General features: G+C 57.6%; 1 protein-coding gene and 1 pseudogene across 2 annotated transcripts; one reads left to right on the top strand and one right to left on the bottom strand.

Moving 5' to 3' along the window:
• Positions 1 to 3,018: 3,018 nt before the first annotated feature.
• Positions 3,019 to 10,009, bottom strand: LOC308233790 (phospholipase A and acyltransferase 4-like; annotated as a pseudogene). The gene is made up of 5 exons: positions 9,952 to 10,009; positions 9,164 to 9,228; positions 6,322 to 6,429; positions 4,360 to 4,628; positions 3,019 to 3,117 (listed from the first exon to the last, which is right to left on the bottom strand). The product of its transcript is annotated as a phospholipase A and acyltransferase 4-like (transcript).
• Positions 10,010 to 11,305: 1,296 nt separating this feature from the next.
• LOC308234220 (phospholipase A and acyltransferase 4-like) lies at positions 11,306 to 18,602 on the top strand. The gene is made up of 4 exons (XM_080641652.1): positions 11,306 to 11,327; positions 13,911 to 14,019; positions 15,729 to 15,997; positions 17,239 to 18,602. The coding sequence occupies exons 1-4, from the start codon at positions 11,319 to 11,321 to the stop codon at positions 17,335 to 17,337; spliced, it is 486 nt and encodes a 161-aa protein (XP_080497778.1). The 5' UTR covers positions 11,306 to 11,318; the 3' UTR covers positions 17,338 to 18,602.
• The last annotated feature ends 1,890 nt before the right edge of the window (positions 18,603 to 20,492 follow it).

The following is a 20,492-nucleotide window of genomic DNA, read 5'->3' as shown; positions in this document are numbered from 1 at the left end:
ATGGATCAACCACTGAGCCACACCTGCCAGGCCACTGAGGCTGATTTCAATGGAGCTATAAAAGCACAGGAAGATTTTATTTGGGGAAACACCGCCCAGCGTGAATGCTATTAAAGACACAGTTGGGCTCTGTCATGGACTCAATGCTTGTGTCCCCCTCCGTCCCCCATTCACGTTGAAGCCCTAACCCCCAAAGGGATGGTATTTGGAGCTGGGCCTCTGGGAGGGCATTAGGTTCAGAGGAGGTCATGAGGTGGTGGCGAGGGTGCGGGTGGGCATGATGGGATCCGTGCCCTTACAAGCAGACCGGTGCTCTCTGCCATGTGAGGACACAGCGAGAAGGTCGCCATTGGCAAGGCAGGAAGAGGGTCCCTCCAGGAAATGCCTCTGCCAGCACCTTCGCCTTGAACGTGTCCTCTTCCAGGCCTGTGAGAAATAAGTGTCTGTGCTGAAGCCCCGCTGGTGGTGTGTTGCCATGGCAGCCCGAGCTCACGGACAGGGCTCTTCCCCGGAGCCTGAGGGGCGTCCTGGCCATTCTCTGCTTTCCTCGGGGCTCCTCTTGGAGGGCGAGGATGCGTGGGGCAGGGAGACACCCCTGTGAGGGCCAGAGCAGGACCCAGGGGCCTGCCAGGGCCGGGGCTCCGCGGCGGGAATTGTGCTGAGGATTCTGGGCCATGAATGTGACGCAGCCCCAGCGGCCGAGGCTCCTTTCCTGCTGCTGCTCTCCCTGCCTCTCGGCTCCGGAAGAATTAGTGACGTGATGTCCCCACCATCGCTGGTCTCCGACACCTCAGTCCACGGCTATTCCTTCGGCGTCAGCTCAGCAGCATCTCTCCTCCAGGACCGCAGCTCTCAGGTTCCTGTTCAAGTTCCCGAGAGAGAATCTGATTGGCTCAGCTCACCGCATCCTAGCTCAGCCTCCTGATTGGCTGCGGTTGGGTCAGGTGAGCACACTGAGCCAATCAGTTCTGACTGATGGGGCCAGTCACATGGTTTGAACCTGGCCCTGGAGGCAGAGGCAGTTTCACTTGGAGGGCACTGAGGGAGAGTCAAACTGCACGGATTGGCACCCCTGGTCCAGGGCACCCAGGGGAGGGGACGGAGCTGGCACCAACTGGGTCCCTCCAGAGCTGCTGGGAGCCTGGGTCTGGTGCCAGGGGAGATTTACCGCCTAGAATTAGAGCCCGGAGCTCACATCTCCCATAAGACCCGAGTCCCCGGATTCCTCGTCTCCCACTGCTATTGGTTGAGCTTTAGACCAAGAAGCGAGAAGCCTTCTCCCGTCTCTCACCCGCTGGTTATTGGGCTCACAGAGCAGCTGTGCCCTCTGACCCAGAGGTAGCCTGGGCGCAAGGCCAGCATGGATCCTTCTGGAACCCCTGCATGGAGGCTATTTGAGCCTGGGAATCTGAGCAAGGCGCTCTTTGGCAGCAAGTACAAGTCATTCTCTTTGTTCTTCAACCTCCTGATGGCACCGAGCTTCGTCCCAGCCTGGTGTCTGTGCACCGAGGGGATCGAGGGCCACCCCCCCCCCAACTTTCTCATGCCTGGGAAGGTACAGCACAGGGGAGGGGACGCCCCCAGATCTCCAGTCAGGGTGTTAGGGGCTGTGCTGCCCACCATGGAGAGTGGCCATTCAGTAGGGCCACAGGTGCCAGAGGCCGGGAGAGGAAGTAGAGGGCATGGGGCCCCGCACCTTTTGGGACCACACCGAGGGCACACTAGGTACTAGCGGAGGGATACTCTGAGGAGGTTAAGTTTCATAAAAAACTTAATTTTATTTTTAGAGAAATTTTAGGTTTAGAGAGAAATTGAGAGGAAGGTACAGAGATTTCCCATATGCCCCCTGCCCCTCACTCACCCAGAGCCTCCCCCATTATCAACTCCCCTCTTCCCAGCCTGTATTTTTGTTGTACGTGAGGAACCCACATCGGCACATCATTACAACCCACAGACCTTAGTGTAGCCCAAGAGTCACCCTTGGTGTGGTGCATTCTATGCATCTGGACACATTAGAATGACATGAGTCCATCATTACAGTGTCACACAGCAGTTTCACTGCCCTCACAGTGGAGGCGACTCATTTCCATATTCAACCAGGGGCAGCTTGAGCCATGGCAAGTTGGGCTCCGGAAGATGATTTAATTCCATGTGGGAGCCACTTATGGGTGCGGACTTCACCTTTGAGTTAAAACAGAAAAGAAAGCCCGGTGGCTCAGTGTTTGAGGGTGGACCAGGAGGTCACAGTTTGATTCCCGATCGGCACATATGCCCGGGTTTCGGCTCAATCCTGGTGTGGGAGGTGCAGGAGGCAGCTGATCAATGATCCACTCTCATCACTGATGTTTCTATCTGTCCTTCTCCCTTCCTCTCTGAAAATAAAAATGTGAAAGAAAAACACAACTTCTAAAAGGTGGGCTGACTGAAAGAGGTAGGAGGTACGGGAAAGATGCTGGGAGATGTTTATGCCTCATCAGGGGATTCAAGGACCAGAGGTGGGACTGCACGGGAGGTAATTGTGTGTTCCTTTTTGCACCATGAGAGTAAATGAGTGATGTCTGCTGACCACAGTGGTCAACTACAGAGAACAAGTAGACAGTCCATTGAGAACCTACTCCAGGCCAGCCAGGGGCTGGGATCCTCCACCCACCACCTTCTCTGATCTTCTTAGAGTGGATCCCGGGCCCCAGCTCGGAGAGGAAGGGACTGAGGCTCTGAGAGTCCAGAGCTTTCCCAAAGTCACACGGACAGAAAAGGCTGGCTTCCCCCACAGGTGCCCTGGTGCTTCTGTTCTGGTTTAGGTGCCACAGAGGCAGCAGAATTCCTCTCTGGAGGGGACATAGGTTTACGTATGACTTCTTCAGTCTTGGAACAGTCGATCCATCCTTCAGTCAGGAAGAGAGGGACAATGAGAGACAGAAGGAAAGGTTGCCCGAGAGCTCGGGTCAGCGGGACAGGACTGTGCGAGGTCTTCTCTACCGTGGCTTCTAACGCAGGGTTTTGTGCCCCTTCAGGCTGTCACTGGCGTTGGGATCGGTTGCTTGCTAAAGCAATGGTGGCACCAATCGCAGCTAAGGCTCCAGCGCCCGCAGTTACTCCGGTCCGGATGTTTTCTACCTGAAAGGGAGCAGCCCAGGTTCACAGTCCACAGCAAGACCAGGCAGGTTCTCCCTCCGCCAAAGGGGCTGGAGGCCACACTCATGCTCCCACCTTCCCTGGGGGCCTGGCCTCTCGGAGATGCTGGCCTTGTCCCAACAACCCTTCCCTGGGAAGCTGAAGGTGTGACCACTTGTTAGTGCTGGGCTTGTCTGGATGTGTCCTGACAACTGGCAGGGTGGACGGATGGAATCCTGTGTGAGCCTCCAGGGTGGGCCACTTGGTCCTGATGGAGGTGGTAGGGGAGGGGCCTTCCTGCCTGGGCTCCTGGGGCCAGAGCTCTGGGGTGAAAGTGGGAATGGCTCTGTGGTCAGGGCTCTCCCTGGGCTCCAGCTCTGCAGAGGGAGGTGGTGGCAGAGCTGAGGGGGACGATGGGAAACCATGGCCTCAGGGATCACTGTGCTCTGTGTACTGTTCCCAAGTGCAGCCTGGAAACTTCTATCTCCACCCCCACCTCAGCCCTGAACTCCAGACTCACACGTCCACTGCTACTGAGCAGGTCCACACAGATGTCTAACTGGTCACCTCAACTCCCCACATGAGCATCAAATCCTTAATATCTCTCCCAAAACTCCTCCTCATTCTCCTCCATCCAGGCTGCCCATCACCCAGTCACAGGGGCTGTGAGCCCTGGAGGTGCTGTGGTTCAGCAGAAAGAGCAGGGACCACTGCGGGTTGAATCTTGTTTGTGCCTCTTACTGTGTGTTTGTGACAATGAACTCAGAAGAGGGCAAAGGGGATGGGTTAAAGCTCTGCCCAGATCTTCCATAACATGTTCTTGAGCTCTTACACCGGCCACAGACCTGAGCATCTCTTGCCCGAAGGTTCTCTGGGGCCTTGGGAAAACTGTCACGGTGTAGGGCTGACCCAGAATTTCCCTGATAGCACACAGGGCATCAGGAGCTGCCTTTAGGGTGGGTCTTAGAGGCAAAGGATCCCAAAGGGATAGAGGAGCCCAGAGCCCTAGAGGTCCCCCAAACATCCCCTCCTCTTGCACATGGGGAAACTGAGGCCAGAGAGGAAGTGCCCTATCCAAAGACCCTGAGTGGATTAAAAGCAGATGTGAGATTAGTTCTCAAACATCCTGACTCCCAGCCAACAAGACCCTGAGAGCTCCCTTTTGAATTATTCAGGGTAATTCTTGTCACCCCCACTCCAAGCAGACCCCCAGAAGGGAGAGAGCCCCTGTAGAGAGGGCCTTACCTGCCGGCTGCGGGCCTTGCCGTATCTCAGATCGGTGACAAAGTGCTCACAGTTCCTGTTCATAACACTGTACGGCAACTCCTTACCGACCATCTCCTCCGCAGAACGGATAATCTTGTTCACGGGCAGTGGTGAGTACTCGTGGTCCAAGTGGTTGTTGACCCAATAGCGGCAGCCCCCCACCACATCACTCAGGAGCTCCCTTTTCACCACACCTCTGCTGCTCAGCACAGAGAAGAGGCTGGAGGAGCCAGCCCCGGGGTACTCATCTGGAATCAGACACAAGAGTATCAGCAACTGCAGGGGAGGCCTGGGAGGGGAGAGGTCACAAGGCAGGGAGGAAGGGCCAGGGGGTCACACTATTGAGCTCTGGTGTCTGTCCCTTCACCAATGTGATTGGAGGATTCCATCATTTTGCTCTTTTCCTTAACGAGCTGTGAATACTTTTCATGTTAATCAATGTTGTGATGGTCAATAGCTGCCACTGTGTTCCATTACATGAATGGACATTATATGAATTTACGGTAGTAAACTATATTTTCATGTTTGCACTTGTGTGTTTCAGAAAGAGATCAAAGTAGTTGTGGTCCCACTGGGTTTCAGACTCTGCTGTGCAAATTTCATACATTCCCTCATTATTCTCCTTTTGAACTTCATGGTAAATACTCTCATGTCCGTTCAACAACCGATATTGGACCTGAGGCATCATGGGCCTTTTCTGGCCCAGCTCTGGCCACATGGAGAGGCCACACAGCGCTTCCAGCTGGTGGCGTCCAATCCATTGAGCCTGGGGCCCGGGATTTGCTCTCTAAGAGGAGGGAACTAGAGAGCACGCTAACCAGCAGGCTCCTTTATGTGTGAGTCTCGAGGCTGATGCTGCTCTTAGCACCGCCCTGGAGGAAGCACTACCTGCACACTCACACACAAGCAGGACCCGCTGCTCACACTCACGCTCCCTGTTCCAAGCCTCCTAAGTGTCGTCTGGATTAGGGGGTTTCGCTTACTATTTGCCATCAATGCTGACAGTTTTCAGCTCTGTCAGTGTAGGTGACAGCGCATAGAAACCTGCTCAGTCACAAGGAGATTCTTGTGATCATGACAAGTTTCTGTCCAGCGAGAACGCAAACGCTTGCTGTCCGAGGTGTGGGTGCCACTGCTCTGCAGGGCACCAGCCCCGGTGCCTCCCAGTCCGCGGTCTCCTCCCAGCAGATTCTTTTCATGGACGACACACACACCTGGGCCCTGCCTTCTCCTCTGCCTGCCTGTCATCCTGCTTCTGCTCTCCCTGCGTTACATCAAGGGTCCAGGCGCTCGTGTGCGTGTGTGTGAGACTCTCTGGGAGGTGTGACCTGGGAGAGCTGCTCCGTGGAGGGTGTTCAGGAAGCCCTCTCAGGACGCCCTGTTCTGTGACATCCTCTGAGCACAGGACACAGCCTGAGAGGCAGTCCCTCCATGAGACCGGGACACCCAGACACGCTGCTGGTTTAGAGAAATCTGTCTGCTCGCCCAGCTAACAGGTCCGAGCTGGAGAGCATCCAATGCGGGCGCAGTGCGGCTTCCCTGGGGCCCACGGACCTCTTTCCCTGCTGAGTCAGGACCCGAGGGACCACTGAGATGCCCCCAAGGGACACGGATGTACAGTGAGCACACGCACCGCCCAGGGAGAACCCAGCGAGGGTTCCTGGTGGCATTTGGCTTTGAATTGTTCTCATGAGGCCCGTGTTCGGCAAATGCAGCTCATGAGCCACATGCGGCTCTTTGGCTCTTCCACAGAATACCACGGCCTGGGCGAGTCTATTTTGAAGAAGTGGCGTCAGAAGAAGTTTAAGTTTAAAAAATTTGTCTCTCAAAAGAAATTTCAATCTTTGTACTGTTGATATTTGGCTCTGTTGAGTAACGAGTTTGCCGACCACTGCATTAGGCTAATAAATCTTTGGTAAATCCTACTTTCAACCCCCTTACCTGGGGGAGCCAGGTGGATCACAGACCATCGCCCACATAGAGGGCCCAGTGCGAGGAGCGGATGCGGGAAATCTCAATCAGGTCTCCAGGCTTGGGCTCTTCACAAAACTGCAAGAGAACAGCGGGAAGGGGAGAGATTTCAGGGAGCTGCAGAGGGCAGGCTGGGGGGAGCTGGGCAGGGGAGTCCACGCGGATGTTCATCGCCTGGTGAGCGTGTGGAGGGCACTGTGGCCCCTGTGAGGCCCTCAGCCTCTGGCGCTTTCAGAGCGTGCCCTTGGGGAACTGGAAGCCTGGAATCTGGTTGCCCCGAGGGAGGGAAGCCTGGAAACATGACCTTGTGCTTTGGGAGAGTGAAGAATTGTCCAAAGAGAGTGTAATGCATGCGTGTCTCTGTTTTTTGCACATGTATGTTGTATGAGGTGCGTGTACATGCACACACATGAGGATGCCGACGAGCATATGTGGGTGTATTGTGCACCTGTCCGGAGGGTGATGACACGATTGCTGTGTGCAAAGCCCCTTCGTGGAGGCTGGGACCCAGGCTCATCCCCAGCCACATGGGGCAGGTGAGTCTGAGCCTCTGCCTCACACAATGCCCGCAGGTGCTCACATGCCTCTTGCCCTGGCTGAGCATGGCCCCCACAGGCTCCTCCTCACACTCTGCCCCTGCAGCCCCGGTGCAACCGCCCCCACAGGCTCCTCCTCACACTCTGCCCCTCCAGCCCCGGTGCAACCGCCCCCACAGGCTCCTCCTCACACTCTGCCCCTGGAGCCCCGGTGCACCCGCCCTCAGAGGTGCCCACCTGAGGGACAGAACTGACAGCCTAGTGAGGGGACTGAGCGTTGAGGAGGCCCTAGTGTGGCGGCCCCTCTTCCAGAGCTGGGGGCGGGGGGCAGACAGGGCTCACACACTCAGGCAGCAGGCTCTGCTGGCACTCTCCCCACCATGACGGCCACCCGCCAAGCCCAGGGGAGGAAGCAGCACCCCTTGCTCAGCTGGGGAAACTGAGGATCAGAGAGGGAGAGGGACTTGCCCGGGGACACTCAGCTGGCAGTGGCTGATGGGTCTTCTCTGTCCCGTCTCCTCCTGTCCCTTTCCTCCCTCCCTCCCTGCCTTACCACCTCCTCCCTCTCCTCAGTGCCCCCCCAGGGCACCACAGCTTCCTGATCAGAGAATTTTTCAGCTTTTCTTTGTCTCTGTGTCTGACCTCAGTGAATGAGAAACCTCCTGCAGCCCCCACCCCAGGCGGCCCAACCTGAGGCAAGGGCTCAGCTTCCCTTTGGCCCATTCCATGCCGGTACCCAGCAGCCCACACTCACCCCGAACACGTCTCCGGATTCACCTCCTCGTCCATCTCCCGCCCGTGACTCGGTTCAGGGCACCAGGTCCCTATTTTGTGACCCCACAGTTTCCTGACAAGATTCCCTGCCTTTTGTCCCTTCACCTCCACAGCCAGTCCCTCAGGACCCCCGGTGTCCTTCCCAAATGTCCCATCTATCCATGACCCTCCTCTGGCCTCAGGGCACAGGCATGCCCCTGGGCAGCCACAGCTCCTCCTGACCCTTCCCCACCCTCCTGGCCCCACCTGTCCTCGCCCCCCTGGGCTGGCTGAAGGCCTTGCCTTCCCCTCCCAACAGCTCCCTCTGGCCTGTGCTCCTCTGCACCCAGTTTTTCTCTGCCCCCAGCCTCTGCTCCATGCCCACTCCTCCTCTCCTCCCCCCAGACATCTACTCTGAGGAGCTGGCCTGAAGGCCCAGCCTGGCTCAGCTGCCACGCTCAGGGTCCCCAGCCCCCGGGACCGCCACCTCTCCCCACGGGATCTTGCTCTGCTGCGGTCCCTGTGCCTGTCCCACCCCCGCTGGGCTTTGAGCTCCATCAGGGGGATCCTGTGTGCTCGGCCCTCCCTCCCTGCATCTTCTGGGTCCTGAGAGGGGCCTGGTGTGGAACAGGAGGGAAGGACCTGTGGGAGCAGGAGGGCTGGAGGGCCCGGGGCCAGGGCTCAGGCCAGGCAGGCCCAGAGTTGGTGTCCATCTGAGGGAGAACAAGGGCATTTCTCACTCCAAAATGAAATGGTGACTTAAGGGGAGGCCTGGGCACTGTCCCAGGAGCAGGGCAGTGAGCTGGCGCCTGGTCTGGGGAGGCAGCGGTTCCCAGGAGCAGTGATGCAGGTGGGCTGAGCTCTGGATTGTGCAGGAACCTTCCCGGAATCACCCTAATTCCCGTAAGAGCCCAGCCCAGCTGCCTGCTTTTCTGCTGCACACTACGTGCTGGGCCCGCCCCTCCCGGATCCTGTGTGAGTCTGGATACCAGGGCTAATGGGGATGGGGGAGCTGTCCTCGTTGGACGCTGAGAACCGAATGCGTGGCATCCAGCAGACACATGCCTGGGAGGAAGGAGGACCGAGAACAGAGGGGCTGAGGTGGCACCGAACCCCAGCAGCAGCTGCGGCCCACGGCTAAATGTCCTACAAGGCACAGGCCCCACAGCTAAGATTTATCTGGATCAAGATGTCATTGGTGCTGAGGCGGAGATTCTGTGCTAAGCTCTCATTAAAAACACAGAAGAGGAGGCCAAACTGATGAGTCCACAACTGGAGTGAAATGGAATTAAAAAAATACTCAATTAAGGTAAAAAGCAGAAGAAGAAAAAGAAGGGAATAGAGGAATCATGGGACAAGTAGAAAGCAACATATTTCTAAATAACCCCTGTGAGCACCAATCCTGAAGGCCTGAAAAAAGTGTTCAGTTGGGGTGAGTAAATGAATATACACAATAAACACACACCGGTAAACACCCACGGGACGCAGTCCAGCCGCAGTGAAAGGGAAATGTGAATGCTCACGTTGGAGACGAGGAAATCTCCAGTTAATACTCCAGCTCCCGTCTCAGCAAACAGGAACGGGAAGGCTACAACAATGGCAAGAGCAAGGAAGGAAGGAACAGGGCGCAGAAACCAGGGAAATGGAAAACACAGAAAGAGTAGAGAAAATCGAACACACAAAAGCTGGATCTTTGAAAACATCGATTATGTCCACAAACGTTTTGAAAGATTACAAAGGAAGAGAGAAGATACGGATGACCAGGATTGGAACAGAAGCGGGGCTGTTCCTTCAGAACCTGCGGGCATCGGAAGCGCACAGGGAATCCTGGGCAGAGCGTCACACACTTAACATTCTGGTGAAATGGACCAATTTCTGAAAAAGCACAACGTACACTCTCAACCAGACACGGAAACCTCACCTCTCTTCACGGTGTTTCAGTGCAAAGAAGTGCTCACGTGCTGGCCAGACCCACAGCGGAGGCCGTGAGGGGGACCAGGCAGGGAGGTGGGCGAGTGCCAGGCCCACAGCCAGGCCACCAGGGGGGCAGCGGCAGGAGAGGCGAGACCGCGGCTGCAGGACCCCCTGAGCACGTGGAAGCTGGACACGGGCCTCAGAGGCGGAGTCCATGCCCAGCAGCTGCAGCCGGGCCTGCGAGGGGCAGGCACCACCCCATGGGGCGCTCGGCCCACACTCATGGCCTCTGGGCTGGCACCATGAGGCCCTCACCCTGAGCAGGAGGGCGTGAGCGGAGGGGAGGGCAGGCCATGGCGCTCTGTGCCGCTCAGACGCCTTTAGGGGTGAAACTCACTTGGAAACAGGGAGGACGCAGCCCGGAACCCATTCTCCTTCCTGGCCGGAGGAGCCATGGCCGTTGGACCCGCGAGTCCGGAGGCTGTGTGGCCCAGGGAAGCGGGAGCCGGGGTCATGGGGTCATGCTGGGAAAGGGGTGCCTTCCCGCGCCCCTGCACACAGTGCTTCCTGATGGAGGGAGGGAGGGGCTCTGCCAGGTCCTCACTCTGGCTGCGCTTCCCTCCCACCTGCAGGGCTGCTCCCCCTCCTGCTCCCCTGAGGCCTGAGAGCTGGGCAGGCCTCCCTGTGGCCTCCAGCAAAGCTGTGCCTGACAGTGACAGCAGGAAGGAGGGGTGAGTGCAGCTTAGGTGCTGGTTGCCTGGCCAATAGCCACCTCCCCTGCCCGCTCCAGCTCTACACGCACACGCACACGCACACGCGCACGCGCACACGCACACGCACACGCACCGCACGCACATGCACAACACACACACCTTCTCCGGGGCGCGCACAGCCCTGCCCTTCATTGGGCAGCACCGGCCCCTCCACAGACCTGGCTGAGGCCCCAGTGGCTGAGCCCCCCAGGGGAGCCCCTGCCCCGTTGCCCACGATGGGTTTGCATGGAAAAGGGACGCAGCCCTGGACAGGGAAGGGGGGACAAGGCCGCAGGAGGCTGTGGGAGGGGCTTTCCCTGCTCAGAGGAGACCAGGGAATGAAAAGCACCTCTTACTGCCCTTGGACAGGGCCAGGTGTGGCTGTGCCCAGGAGGCTGTGCGACCACAGCGACCATCCAGCAGACGCGGGACCAGCAGGATGGAAGAGCCTGGGCCCAGGTGCCTGGGGAGCTGCGGGACTGAGCCTGCACCCTGCCTCCGCCTCCTGCTCCAGGGACAGCGGACGGCCAGGCTGGGGAGGCCGCTCTCAGGGAAGCTCTGCTCTCCCACCCACAAGCACCCCATGCCAATGAGCCCTGGGATCCCGAGGTCCAGACACCCGCCTGCTGAGGCCTTCCCGGGGGGACCCGCCTGAAGGCTGCCCGGGGCTCCTGTCCTTCGTGGGGTGGGTATAAGATAAGGGCCCACCGGGGCCGGGGGCTGACAGCTGGGCCTCATGCACCCCGTCCTCAGTGGGAGCACGTGTCCCGGGCAGGGCAGGCATGAGGCTTCCCTCCGACTCCGACTGCTTCCCGGCGGCTTCCAGGCCCAGCCATGCCAGGCCTTGGGGGGAAATCATGGCCTGTGCACGGAGAGCAATGCTGAGAGGCCCTCTAACCACTGAGGGTTCAGTTCTTCTGAACAAGGGAAAGCGAAAGCGAAAGCGAAAGCGTCCACTTGGGTATAAAACCTGTTGCACCAGGAGCAGAAGCCAGACCCACCCTGGCTAGCAATGGCTTCGGTAAGTCCTCAGAACTTTCTAGAACCAGCTCTACAGGGGAGGGCAGCTCCCTGTTCTAAATGAAGGCCTGGGCTGTGTTCCTGCTGGGAACAGCGCTGCCTCTAAGGCTGCCATGGAGACCGGAATGTTGTTTGAGTCTCTTTTGCTGCAGGACTGGGAGGTCTTGGGGCAGAGGGAGCCCCCGCTCTGGGTCTGGCACTGTATGGAGTTGGGGGGCCATGTGGGAGGATGTGTGGTGTCTGGGCTGTGCCCTCCTGAGCTGGGGAACGAGGTGGAGTGTGGGCTGATGGGGGACCCGGGACTTGGGGAGCAGTGGATCCCGGGATGTGGGACTCAGCTGCTACTGGTGTTTGGTGCCTCCTCAGCCCCTCTGTTCTGGCCCCCCTTCCTCCCAGGCATGTGTCTGCCTGATGGGGTGCATTCGGTTCTCAGCGTCCAACGCGGACAGCTGCCCCCATTAGCCCTGGAGTCCAGACTCACACAGGATCCAGGAGGGGCCAGCCTGGTGCGAGGTGGGCAGCAGAAAGCAGCCAGCTGGACGGGGCTCTTACAGGAAGTGGGGCGATTCCAGGAAGGCGCCTGCATATTCCAGAGCTCAGTCCACCTGCTTCACTGCTCCTGGGAACCGCTGCCTGCCCAGACCAGGCCCCAGCTCACTGCCCTGCTCCTGGGACAGTGCCCAGGCCTCCCCTTAAGTCACCATTTCATTTCGGAGTGACAAATGCCCTTGTTCTCCCCCAGATGGACACCACCTCTGGGCCTGCCTGGCCTGAGCCCTGGCCCCGGGCCCTCCAGCCCTCCTGCTCCCATAGTTCCTTGCCTCCTGTTCCAAACCAGGCCCCTCTCAGGACCTAGGAGATGCAGGGAGGGAGGGCGGAGCACACAGGATCCCCCTGATGGAGCTCAAAGCCCAATGGGGGTGGGACAGGCACAGGGACCGCAGCAGAGCAAGATCCCGTGGGGAGAGGTGGCGGTCCCGGGGGCTGGGGACCCTGAGCGTGGCAGCTGAGCCAGGCTGGGCCATCAGGGCAGCTCCTCAGAGGAGGTGTCTGTCTGGGGGGAGGAGAGGAGGGGTGGGCGTGGGGCAGGGGCTGGGGGCATAGAGAAGGTGGGGTGCAGAGGAGCAGAGGCCAGAGGGAGCTGTGGGGAGGGGAAGGCAAGGCCTTCAGCCAGCCCAGGGTGGGGGGGGTGGCGAGGACAGCAGGGGCCAGGAGGGTGGGGAAGGGTCAGGAGGGGCTGTGGCTGCCCAGGGGCATGCCTGTGCCTTGAGGCCAGAGGAGGGTCATGGACAGATGGGACATTTGGGAAGGACACCGGGTGTTCTGGGGGACTGGCTGTGGAGGTGAAGGGACAAAAGGCAGGGAATCTTGTCAGGTAACTGTGGGGTCACAAAATAGGCACCTGGGGCCTGAGCTGAGTCAAGGGCGGGAGATGGACGAGGAGGTGAATCAGGAGACGTGTTCGGGGTGAGTGTGGGCTGCTGGGTACCGGCATGGAATGGGCCAAAGGAGAGCTGAGCCCTGGCCTCAGGTTGGGCCGCCCGGGGTGAGGGCTGCAGGAGGTTTCTCATTCGCTGAGGTCAGACACAGAGACAAGAAAAGCTGAAAAATTCTCTGATCAGGTGCTGTGGTGCCCTGGGGGGGCACTGAGGAGAGGGAGGAGGTGGTGAGGCAGGGAGGGAGGGAGGAAAGGGACTGGAGGAGACGGGACAGAGAAGACCCAGCGCAGCCACTGCCAGCTGAGTGTCCCGGGCAAGTCCCTCTCCCTCTCTGATCCTCAGTTTCCCCAGCTGAGCAAGGGGTGCTGCTTCCTCCCCTGGGCTTGGAGGGTGGCAGTCATGGTGGGGAGAGTGCCAGCAGAGCCTGCTGCCTGAGTGTGTGAGCCCCTTCTGCCCCCCGCCCCCCTCCCAGCTCTGGAAGAGGGGCAGCCCCACTAGGGCCTCCTCAACGCTCAGTCCCCTCACTAGGCTGTCAGTTCTGTCCCTCAGGTCGGCACCTCTGAGGGCGGGTGCACCGGGGCTGGAGGGGCAGAGTGTGAGGAGGAGCCTGTGGGGGCCATGCTCAGCCAGGGCAAGAGGCATGTGAGCACCTGCGGGCAGTGTGTGAGGCAGAAGCTCAGACTCACCTGCCCCATGTGGCTGGGGATGAGCCTGGGTCCCAGCCTCCACGAAGGGGCTTTGCACACAGCAATTGTGTCATCACCCTCCGGACAGGTGCACAATACACCCACATATGCTCATCGGCAACCTCATGTGTGTGCATGTACACGCACCACATACAACACACATGTGCACAAAGCACAGACACGCATGCATTACACTCTCTTTGGACAATTCTTCACTCTCCCAAAGCACAAGGTTATGTTTCCAGGCTTCCCTCCCTCGGGGCAACCAGATTCCAGGCTTCCAGTTCCCCAAGGGCACGCTCTGAAATCGCCAGAGGCTGAGGGCCTCACAGGGGCCAGAGTGCCCTCCACACGCTCACCAGGCGATGAACATCCGCGTGGACTCCCCTGCCCAGCTCCTCCCAGCCGGCCCTCTGCAGCTCCCTGAAATCTCTCCCCTTCCTGGCTCTTCTCTTGCAGTTTCCTGAAGAGCCCAAGCCTGGAGACCTGATTGAGATTTCCCGCATCGGCTACTCCCACTGGGCCCTCTATGTAGGCGATGGTTATGTGATCCACCTGGCTCCCCCAGGTAAGGGGATTGAAAATAGGATTTATCAAAGATTTATTAGCCTAATGCAGTGGTCGGCAAACTCATTAGTCAACAGAGCCAAATATCAACAGTACAACGACTGAAATTTCTTTTGAAAGACAAATTTTTTAAACTTAAACTTCTTCTGACGCCACTTCTTCAAAATAGACTCGCCCAGGCCGTGGTATTCTGTGGAAGAGCCACACTCAAGGGGCCCAAGAGCCGCATGTGGCTCCCGAGCTGCATTTGCCCAACACGAGCCTCATGAGAACAATTAAAGCCAAGAGCCACCCTGGAACCCTTGCTGGGTTCTCCCGTGGCAGTGCGTGGGCTCACTGTACATCCGTGTCCCTTGGGGGCATCTCAGTGGTCCCTCGGGTCCTGACTCAGCAGGGAAAGAGGTCCGTGGGCCCCAGGGAAGCCAGGCTGCACCCGCATTGGATGCTCTCCAGCTCGGGCCCGTTAGCTGGGCGAGCAGACAGATTTCTCTAAACCAGCAGCGTGTCTGGGTGTCCCGGTCACATGGAGGGACTGCCTCTCAGGCTGTGTCCTGTGCTCAGAGGATGTCACAGAACAGGGCGTCCTGAGAGGGCTTCCTGAACACCCTCCACGGAGCAGCTCTCCCAGGTCACACCTCACAGAGAGTCTCACACACACGCACACGAGCGCCTGGACCCTTGATGTAATGCAGGGAGAGCAGAAGCAGGATGACAGGCAGGCAGAGGAGAAGGCAGGGCCCAGACGTGTGTGTCGTCCATGAAAGGAAGGTGCTGGGAGGAGACCGCGGACTTGGAGGCACAGGGGCTGGTGCCCTGCAGAGCAGTGGCACCCACACCTTGGACAGCAAGCGTTTGCGTTCTCGCTGGACAGAAACTTCTCATGATCACAAGAATCTCCTTGTGACTGAGCAGGTTTCTATGCGCTGTCACCTACACTGACAGAGCTGAAAACTGTCAGCATTGATGGCAAATAGTAAGCGAAACCCCCTAATCCAGACGACACTTAGGAGGCTTGGAACAGGGAGCGTGAGTGTGAGCAGCGGGTCCTGCTTGTGTGTGAGTGTGCAGGTAGTGCTTCCTCCAGGGCGGTGCTAAGTGCAGCATCAGCCTCGAGACTCACACATAAAGGAGCCTGCTGGTTAGCGTGCTCTCTAGTTCCCTCCTCTTAGAGAGCAAATCCCGGGCTCCAGGCTCAATGGATTGGACACAACCAGCTGGAAGTGCTGTGTGGCTTCTCCAGGTGGCCAGAGCTGGGCCAGAAAAGGCCCATGATGCCTCAGGTCCAATATCGGTTGTTGAACGGACATGAGAGTGTTTACCATGAAGTTCAAAAGGAGAATAATGAGAGAATGTATGAAAATTGCACAGCAGAGTCTGAAACCCAGTGGGACCACAACTACTTTGATCTCTTTCTGAAACACACAGGTGCAAAGATGAACAAATACAGTTTACTACCGTAAATTCATATAATGTCCATTCATGTAATGGAACACAGTGGCAGCCACTGACTATCACAACATTGATTAACATGAAAAGTATTCACAGCTCGTTAAGGAAAAGAGCACAATGATGGAATCCTCCAATCACATTGGTGAAGGGACAGACACCAGAGCTCAATAGTGTGACCCCCTGGCCCTTCCTCCCTGCCTTGTGACCTCTCCCCTCCCTGGCCTCCCCTGCAGTTGCTGATACTCTTGTGTCTGATTCCAGATGAGTACCCCGGGGCTGGCTCCTCCAGCCTCTTCTCTGTGCTGAGCAGCAGAGGTGTGGTGAAAAGGGAGCTCCTGAGTGATGTGGTGGGGGGCTGCCGCTATTGGGTCAACAACCACTTGGACCACGAGTACTCACCACTGCCCGTGAACAAGATTATCCGGTCTGCGGAGGAGATGGTTGGTAAGGAGTTGCCGTACAGTGTTCTGAACAGGAACTGTGAGCACTTTGTCACCGATCTGAGATACGGCAAGGCCCGCAGCCGGCAGGTAAGGCCCTCTCTTCAGGGGCTCCCTCTCCCTTCTGGAGGTCTACTTGGAGTGGGGGTGACAAGAATTACCTTGAATAAATCAAAAGGGAGCTCTCAGGGTCTTGTTGGCTGGGAGTCAGGATGTTTGAGAACTAATCTCACATCTTCTTTTAATCCACTCAGGGTCTTTGGACAGGGCACTTCCTCTCTGGCCTCAGTTTCCCCATGTGCAAGAGGAGGGGATGTTTGGGGGACCTCTAGGGCTCTGGGCTCCTCTATCCCTTTGGGATCCTTTGCCTCTAAGACCCACCCTAAAGGCAGCTCCTGATGCCCTGTGTGCTGTCAGGCAAAGTCTGGGTCAGCCCTGCACCATGACAGGTGTCCTAAGGCCCCAGAGAGCCTTCGGGCAAGAGATGCTCAGGTCTGTGGCCGGTGTAAGAGCTCAAGAACATGTTATGGAAGATCTGGGCAGAGCTTTAACCCATCCCCTTTGCCCTCTTCTGAGTTCCTTGTCACAAACACACAGTAAGGGGCAGAAGCGGGATTCAACCCCCAGTGGTCCCGGCTCTTTCTGCTGAACCACAGCACCTCCAGGGCTCACAGCCCCTGTGACTGGGTGCTGGGCAGCCTGGATGGAGGAGAATGAGGAGGAGTTTTGGAAGGGATATTAAGGATTTGATGCTCATGTGGGGTTCAGGTGACCAGTTAGACATCTGTTTGGACCTTTGAGTAGCAGTTTTACGTGTGAGTCTGGGGTTCAGGCTGAGGTGGTGGTGGAGATAGAAGTTTCCAGGCTGCACTTAGTAACAGTACACAGAGCACAGTGATCCCTGAGGCCATGGTTTCCCATCGTCCCCCTCAGCTCTGCCACCACCTCCCTCTGCAGAGCTGGAGCCCAGGGAGAGTCCTGACCACAGAGCCATTCCCACTTTCACCCCCAGAGCTCTAGCCCCAGGAGCCCAGGCAGGAAGGCCCCTCCCCTACCACCTCCATCAGGACCAAGTGGCCCACCCAGGAGGCTCACACAGGATTCCATCCATCCACCCTGCCAGTTGTCAGGACACATCCAGACAAGCCCAGCACTGACAAGTGGTCACACCTTCGGCTTCCCAGGGAAGGGTTGTTGGGACAAGGCCAGCATCTCCGAGAGGCCAGGCCTGGGGAAGGGCGGGAGCATGAGTGTGGCCTCCAGCCCCTTTGGCGGAGGGAGAACCTGCCTGGTCTTGCTGTGGACTGTGAACCTGGGCTGCTCTCTTTCAGGCAGAAAAGTTCAAGACCGGAGTAACTGCGGGCGCTGGAGCCTTAGCTGCGATTGGTGCCACCATTGGTTTCGCGAGCAAGCGATCCCAACGCCAGTGACAGCCTGATGGGGCACAAAACCCCGAGTTAGAAGCCGCGGTAGAGAAGACCTCGCACAGTCCTTTCCACCTTACCCTAGCTCTTGGGCAACCTGTCCTTCTGTCTCTCACTGTCCCTCTCTTCCTGGCTGAAGGATGGACCAATTGTGCCAATACTGAAGAATTCATACGTGAACCTATGTCCCCTTCAAGGAGGAATTCTGCTGCCTCTGTGGCACCTAAACCAGAACAGAAGCACCGGGGCACCTGTGGGGGAAGCCAGCCTTTTCTGTCCGTGTGACTTTGGGAAAGCTCTGGACTCTCAGAGCCTCAGTCCCTTCCTCTCCGAGCTGGGGCCCGGGATCCACTCTAAGAAGATCAGAGAAGGTGGTGGGTGGAGGATCCCAGCCCCTGGCCGGCCTGGAGTAGGTGCTCAATGGACTGTCTACTTGTTCTCTGTAGTTGACCACTGTGGTCAGCAGACATCACTCATTTACTCTCATGGTGCAAAAAGGAACACACAATTACCTCCCGTGCAGTCCCACCTCTGGTCCTTGAATCCCCCGATGAGGCATAAACATCTCCCAGCATCTTTCCCGTACCTCCTACCTCCTTCAGTCAGCCCACCTTTTAGAAGTTGTGTTTTTCTTTCACATTTTTTTTTTCAGAGAGGAAGGGAGAAGGACAGATAGAAACATCACTGATGAGAGAGGATCATTGATCAACTGCCTCCTGCACCTCCCACACCAGGATTGAGCCGCAACCCGGGCATATGTGCCGATCGGGAATCAAACGGTGACCTCCTGTTCGACCCTCAACCACTGAGCCACCGGGCTTCTTTTTCTTTTTTAACTCAAAGGTGAAGTCCTCACCCATCAGTGACTCCCACATGGAATTAAATCATCCTCCTGAGCCCAACTTGCCATGGCTCAAGCTGCCCCTGGTTGAATATTGAAATGAGTGAAACTGCTGTGTGACCAGTTAGACATCTGTTTGGACCTTTGACACTGTAATGATGGACACATGTCATTCTAATGTGTCCAGATGCATAGAATGCACCATACCAAGAGTGACTCTTGGGCTACACTAAGGTCTGTGGGTTGTAATGATGTGCCGATGTGGGTTCCTCACGTACAACAAAAATACAGGCTGGGGAGAGGGAAGTTGATAATGGGGGAGGCTCTGCTTGTGTGGGGGGAGGGGTCATATGGGAAATCTCTGTACCTTCCTCTCAATTTCTCTCTAAACCTAAAATTTCTCTAAAAATAAAATTCTTTTATGAAACTTAACCTCCTCAGAGTATTCCTCCGCTAGTACCTAGTGTGCCCTGGGTGTGGTCCCAAAAGGGGCGGGGCCTCATGCCCTCTACTTCCTCTCCCAGCCTCTGCCACCAGTGGCCCTACTGAATGGCCACTCTCCATGGTGGGCAGCACAGCCCCTAACACCCTGACTGGAGATCTGGGGGCGTCCCCTCCCCTGGGCTGTACCTTCCCAGGCATGAGAAAGTGGGGGGTGGGGGGGCCCTCGATCCCCTCGGTGCACAGACACCAGGCTGGGACGAAGCTCGGTGCCATCAGGAGGTTGAAGAACAAAGAGAATGACTTCTACTTGCTGCCAAAGAGCGCCTTGCTCAGATCCCCAGCTCAAATGTCAGCCTCCATGCGGGGGTTCCGGAAGGATCCATGCTGGCCTTGCGCCCAGGCTACCTCTGGGTCAAAGGGCACAGCTGCTCTGTGAGCCCAATAACCAGCGGGTGAGAGACGGGAGAAGGCTTCTCGCTTCTTGGTCTAAAGCTCACCCATTAGCAGTGGGAGACGGGGAATTCGGGGACTGGGGTCTTATGGGAGATGTGAGCTTCCAGCTCTAATTCTAGGCGGTAAATCTCCTCCGGCACCAGACCCAGGCTCCCAGCAGCTCTGGAGGGACCCAAGGGTGGTGCCAGCTCCGTCCCCTCCCCTGGTTGCCCTGGGCCAGGGGTGCCAATCCGTGCAGTTTGACTCACCCTGAGTCCCCTCCAAGTGAAACTGCCTCTGCCTCCAGGGTCAGGTTCAAACCATGTGACTGGCCCCATCAGTCAGAACTGATTGGCTCAGTGTGCTTACCTGACCCAACAGCAGCCAATCAGAAGGCTGAGCTAGGATGCAGTGAGCTGAGCCAGATTCTCTCTCGGCAACTTGAACAGGAACCCCAGAGCTGCGGGCCTGGAGGAGAGATGCTGCTGAGCTGACGCCGAAGGAAAAGCCGTGGAGTGAGGTGTTGGGGACCCGCAATGGTGGGGACATCACGACACTAATTCTTCTGGAGCCGAGAGGCCTGGAGAGCAGCAGCAGGAAAGGAGCCTCGGCCGCTGGGGATGGGAGTGTTAGCGGTGCCCACTCGTGCGCTGTCTGACCCAGGGCCTGGCATGGTGGGCACTCCGTGTCATTGGCTGCATGATGTTCCCTGCTAGGTCTGGCAGCCGCTCCTCTTCCTTAGCAGCGAGCTCGTGGAGAGACAGGGCTGCTGGCCTTTATTCCAGGCGATACTGGGGTTCACTTCCAGCCCACACCCCGTCCCAGGGAAGCGCCCCTTTCTGTGTGCTCGGTGCTCGGGGGGCACATGAGGAGGACACAGCGCACAGCTGGCTGCAGCGGCCCGGGAGGAGCGCGGGCCTCCCACCTCGCAGCCCCTTTTGGACCCGGGGGCCTCCGCTTGCCGACCTGTGACTTGCCCATGTGACTGGAGCCCTAAGTTCAGCTGCACCCTCTGTAGAGTAGATGAGAACCCCACCGCCCGGTCGTGCAGGGGTGGGATGGACAGCAGAGGGGAGGTATGGAGGGAGGGGGGGCCTGACGGGGGCTGGGCCAACCTCCCATCCCTCCCAGAGCATCGTGGCATTAAAGTAAATGCCTGAAGCTTGGGAACCACCCGCAGCAGGGAACTGGCCAAATAAAACCGATGCCTGCGTTTCATGGCTGACGGTGCCACCGTTACCAGCAGCTGTGCAGCAGGTGTGTGCTTACACCTGTGAATTTTAAAGCCAAACGCAGGCTTTACAAATTTAGGCTTATTGAGGAATAACTTACTGTTTTATTTTTTTGTTAATCCTCATCTGAGGATATTTTTTCCATTGATTTTTAGAGAAGGAGGGGGAGAGAGTGAAACATCGATGTGAGATGTTTCTCTCTCTCGCCCTCT

The sequence above is a fragment of the Plecotus auritus genome (assembly GCF_963455305.1).
Source record: "Plecotus auritus genome assembly, chromosome: 9".
Classification (NCBI taxonomy): domain Eukaryota; kingdom Metazoa; phylum Chordata; class Mammalia; order Chiroptera; family Vespertilionidae; genus Plecotus; species Plecotus auritus.
This window is presented reverse-complemented; position numbering and strand designations above follow the sequence as displayed.

Excerpts from the sequence above, each read along its gene's own strand:
- LOC308234220 (XM_080641652.1), top strand. Across the intron at positions 14,020-15,728 it reads GATCCACCTGGCTCCCCCAG|ATGAGTACCCCGGGGCTGGC; the intron begins GTAAGGGGATTG and ends GTCTGATTCCAG. Across the intron at positions 15,998-17,238 it reads GCAAGGCCCGCAGCCGGCAG|GCAGAAAAGTTCAAGACCGG; the intron begins GTAAGGCCCTCT and ends GCTCTCTTTCAG.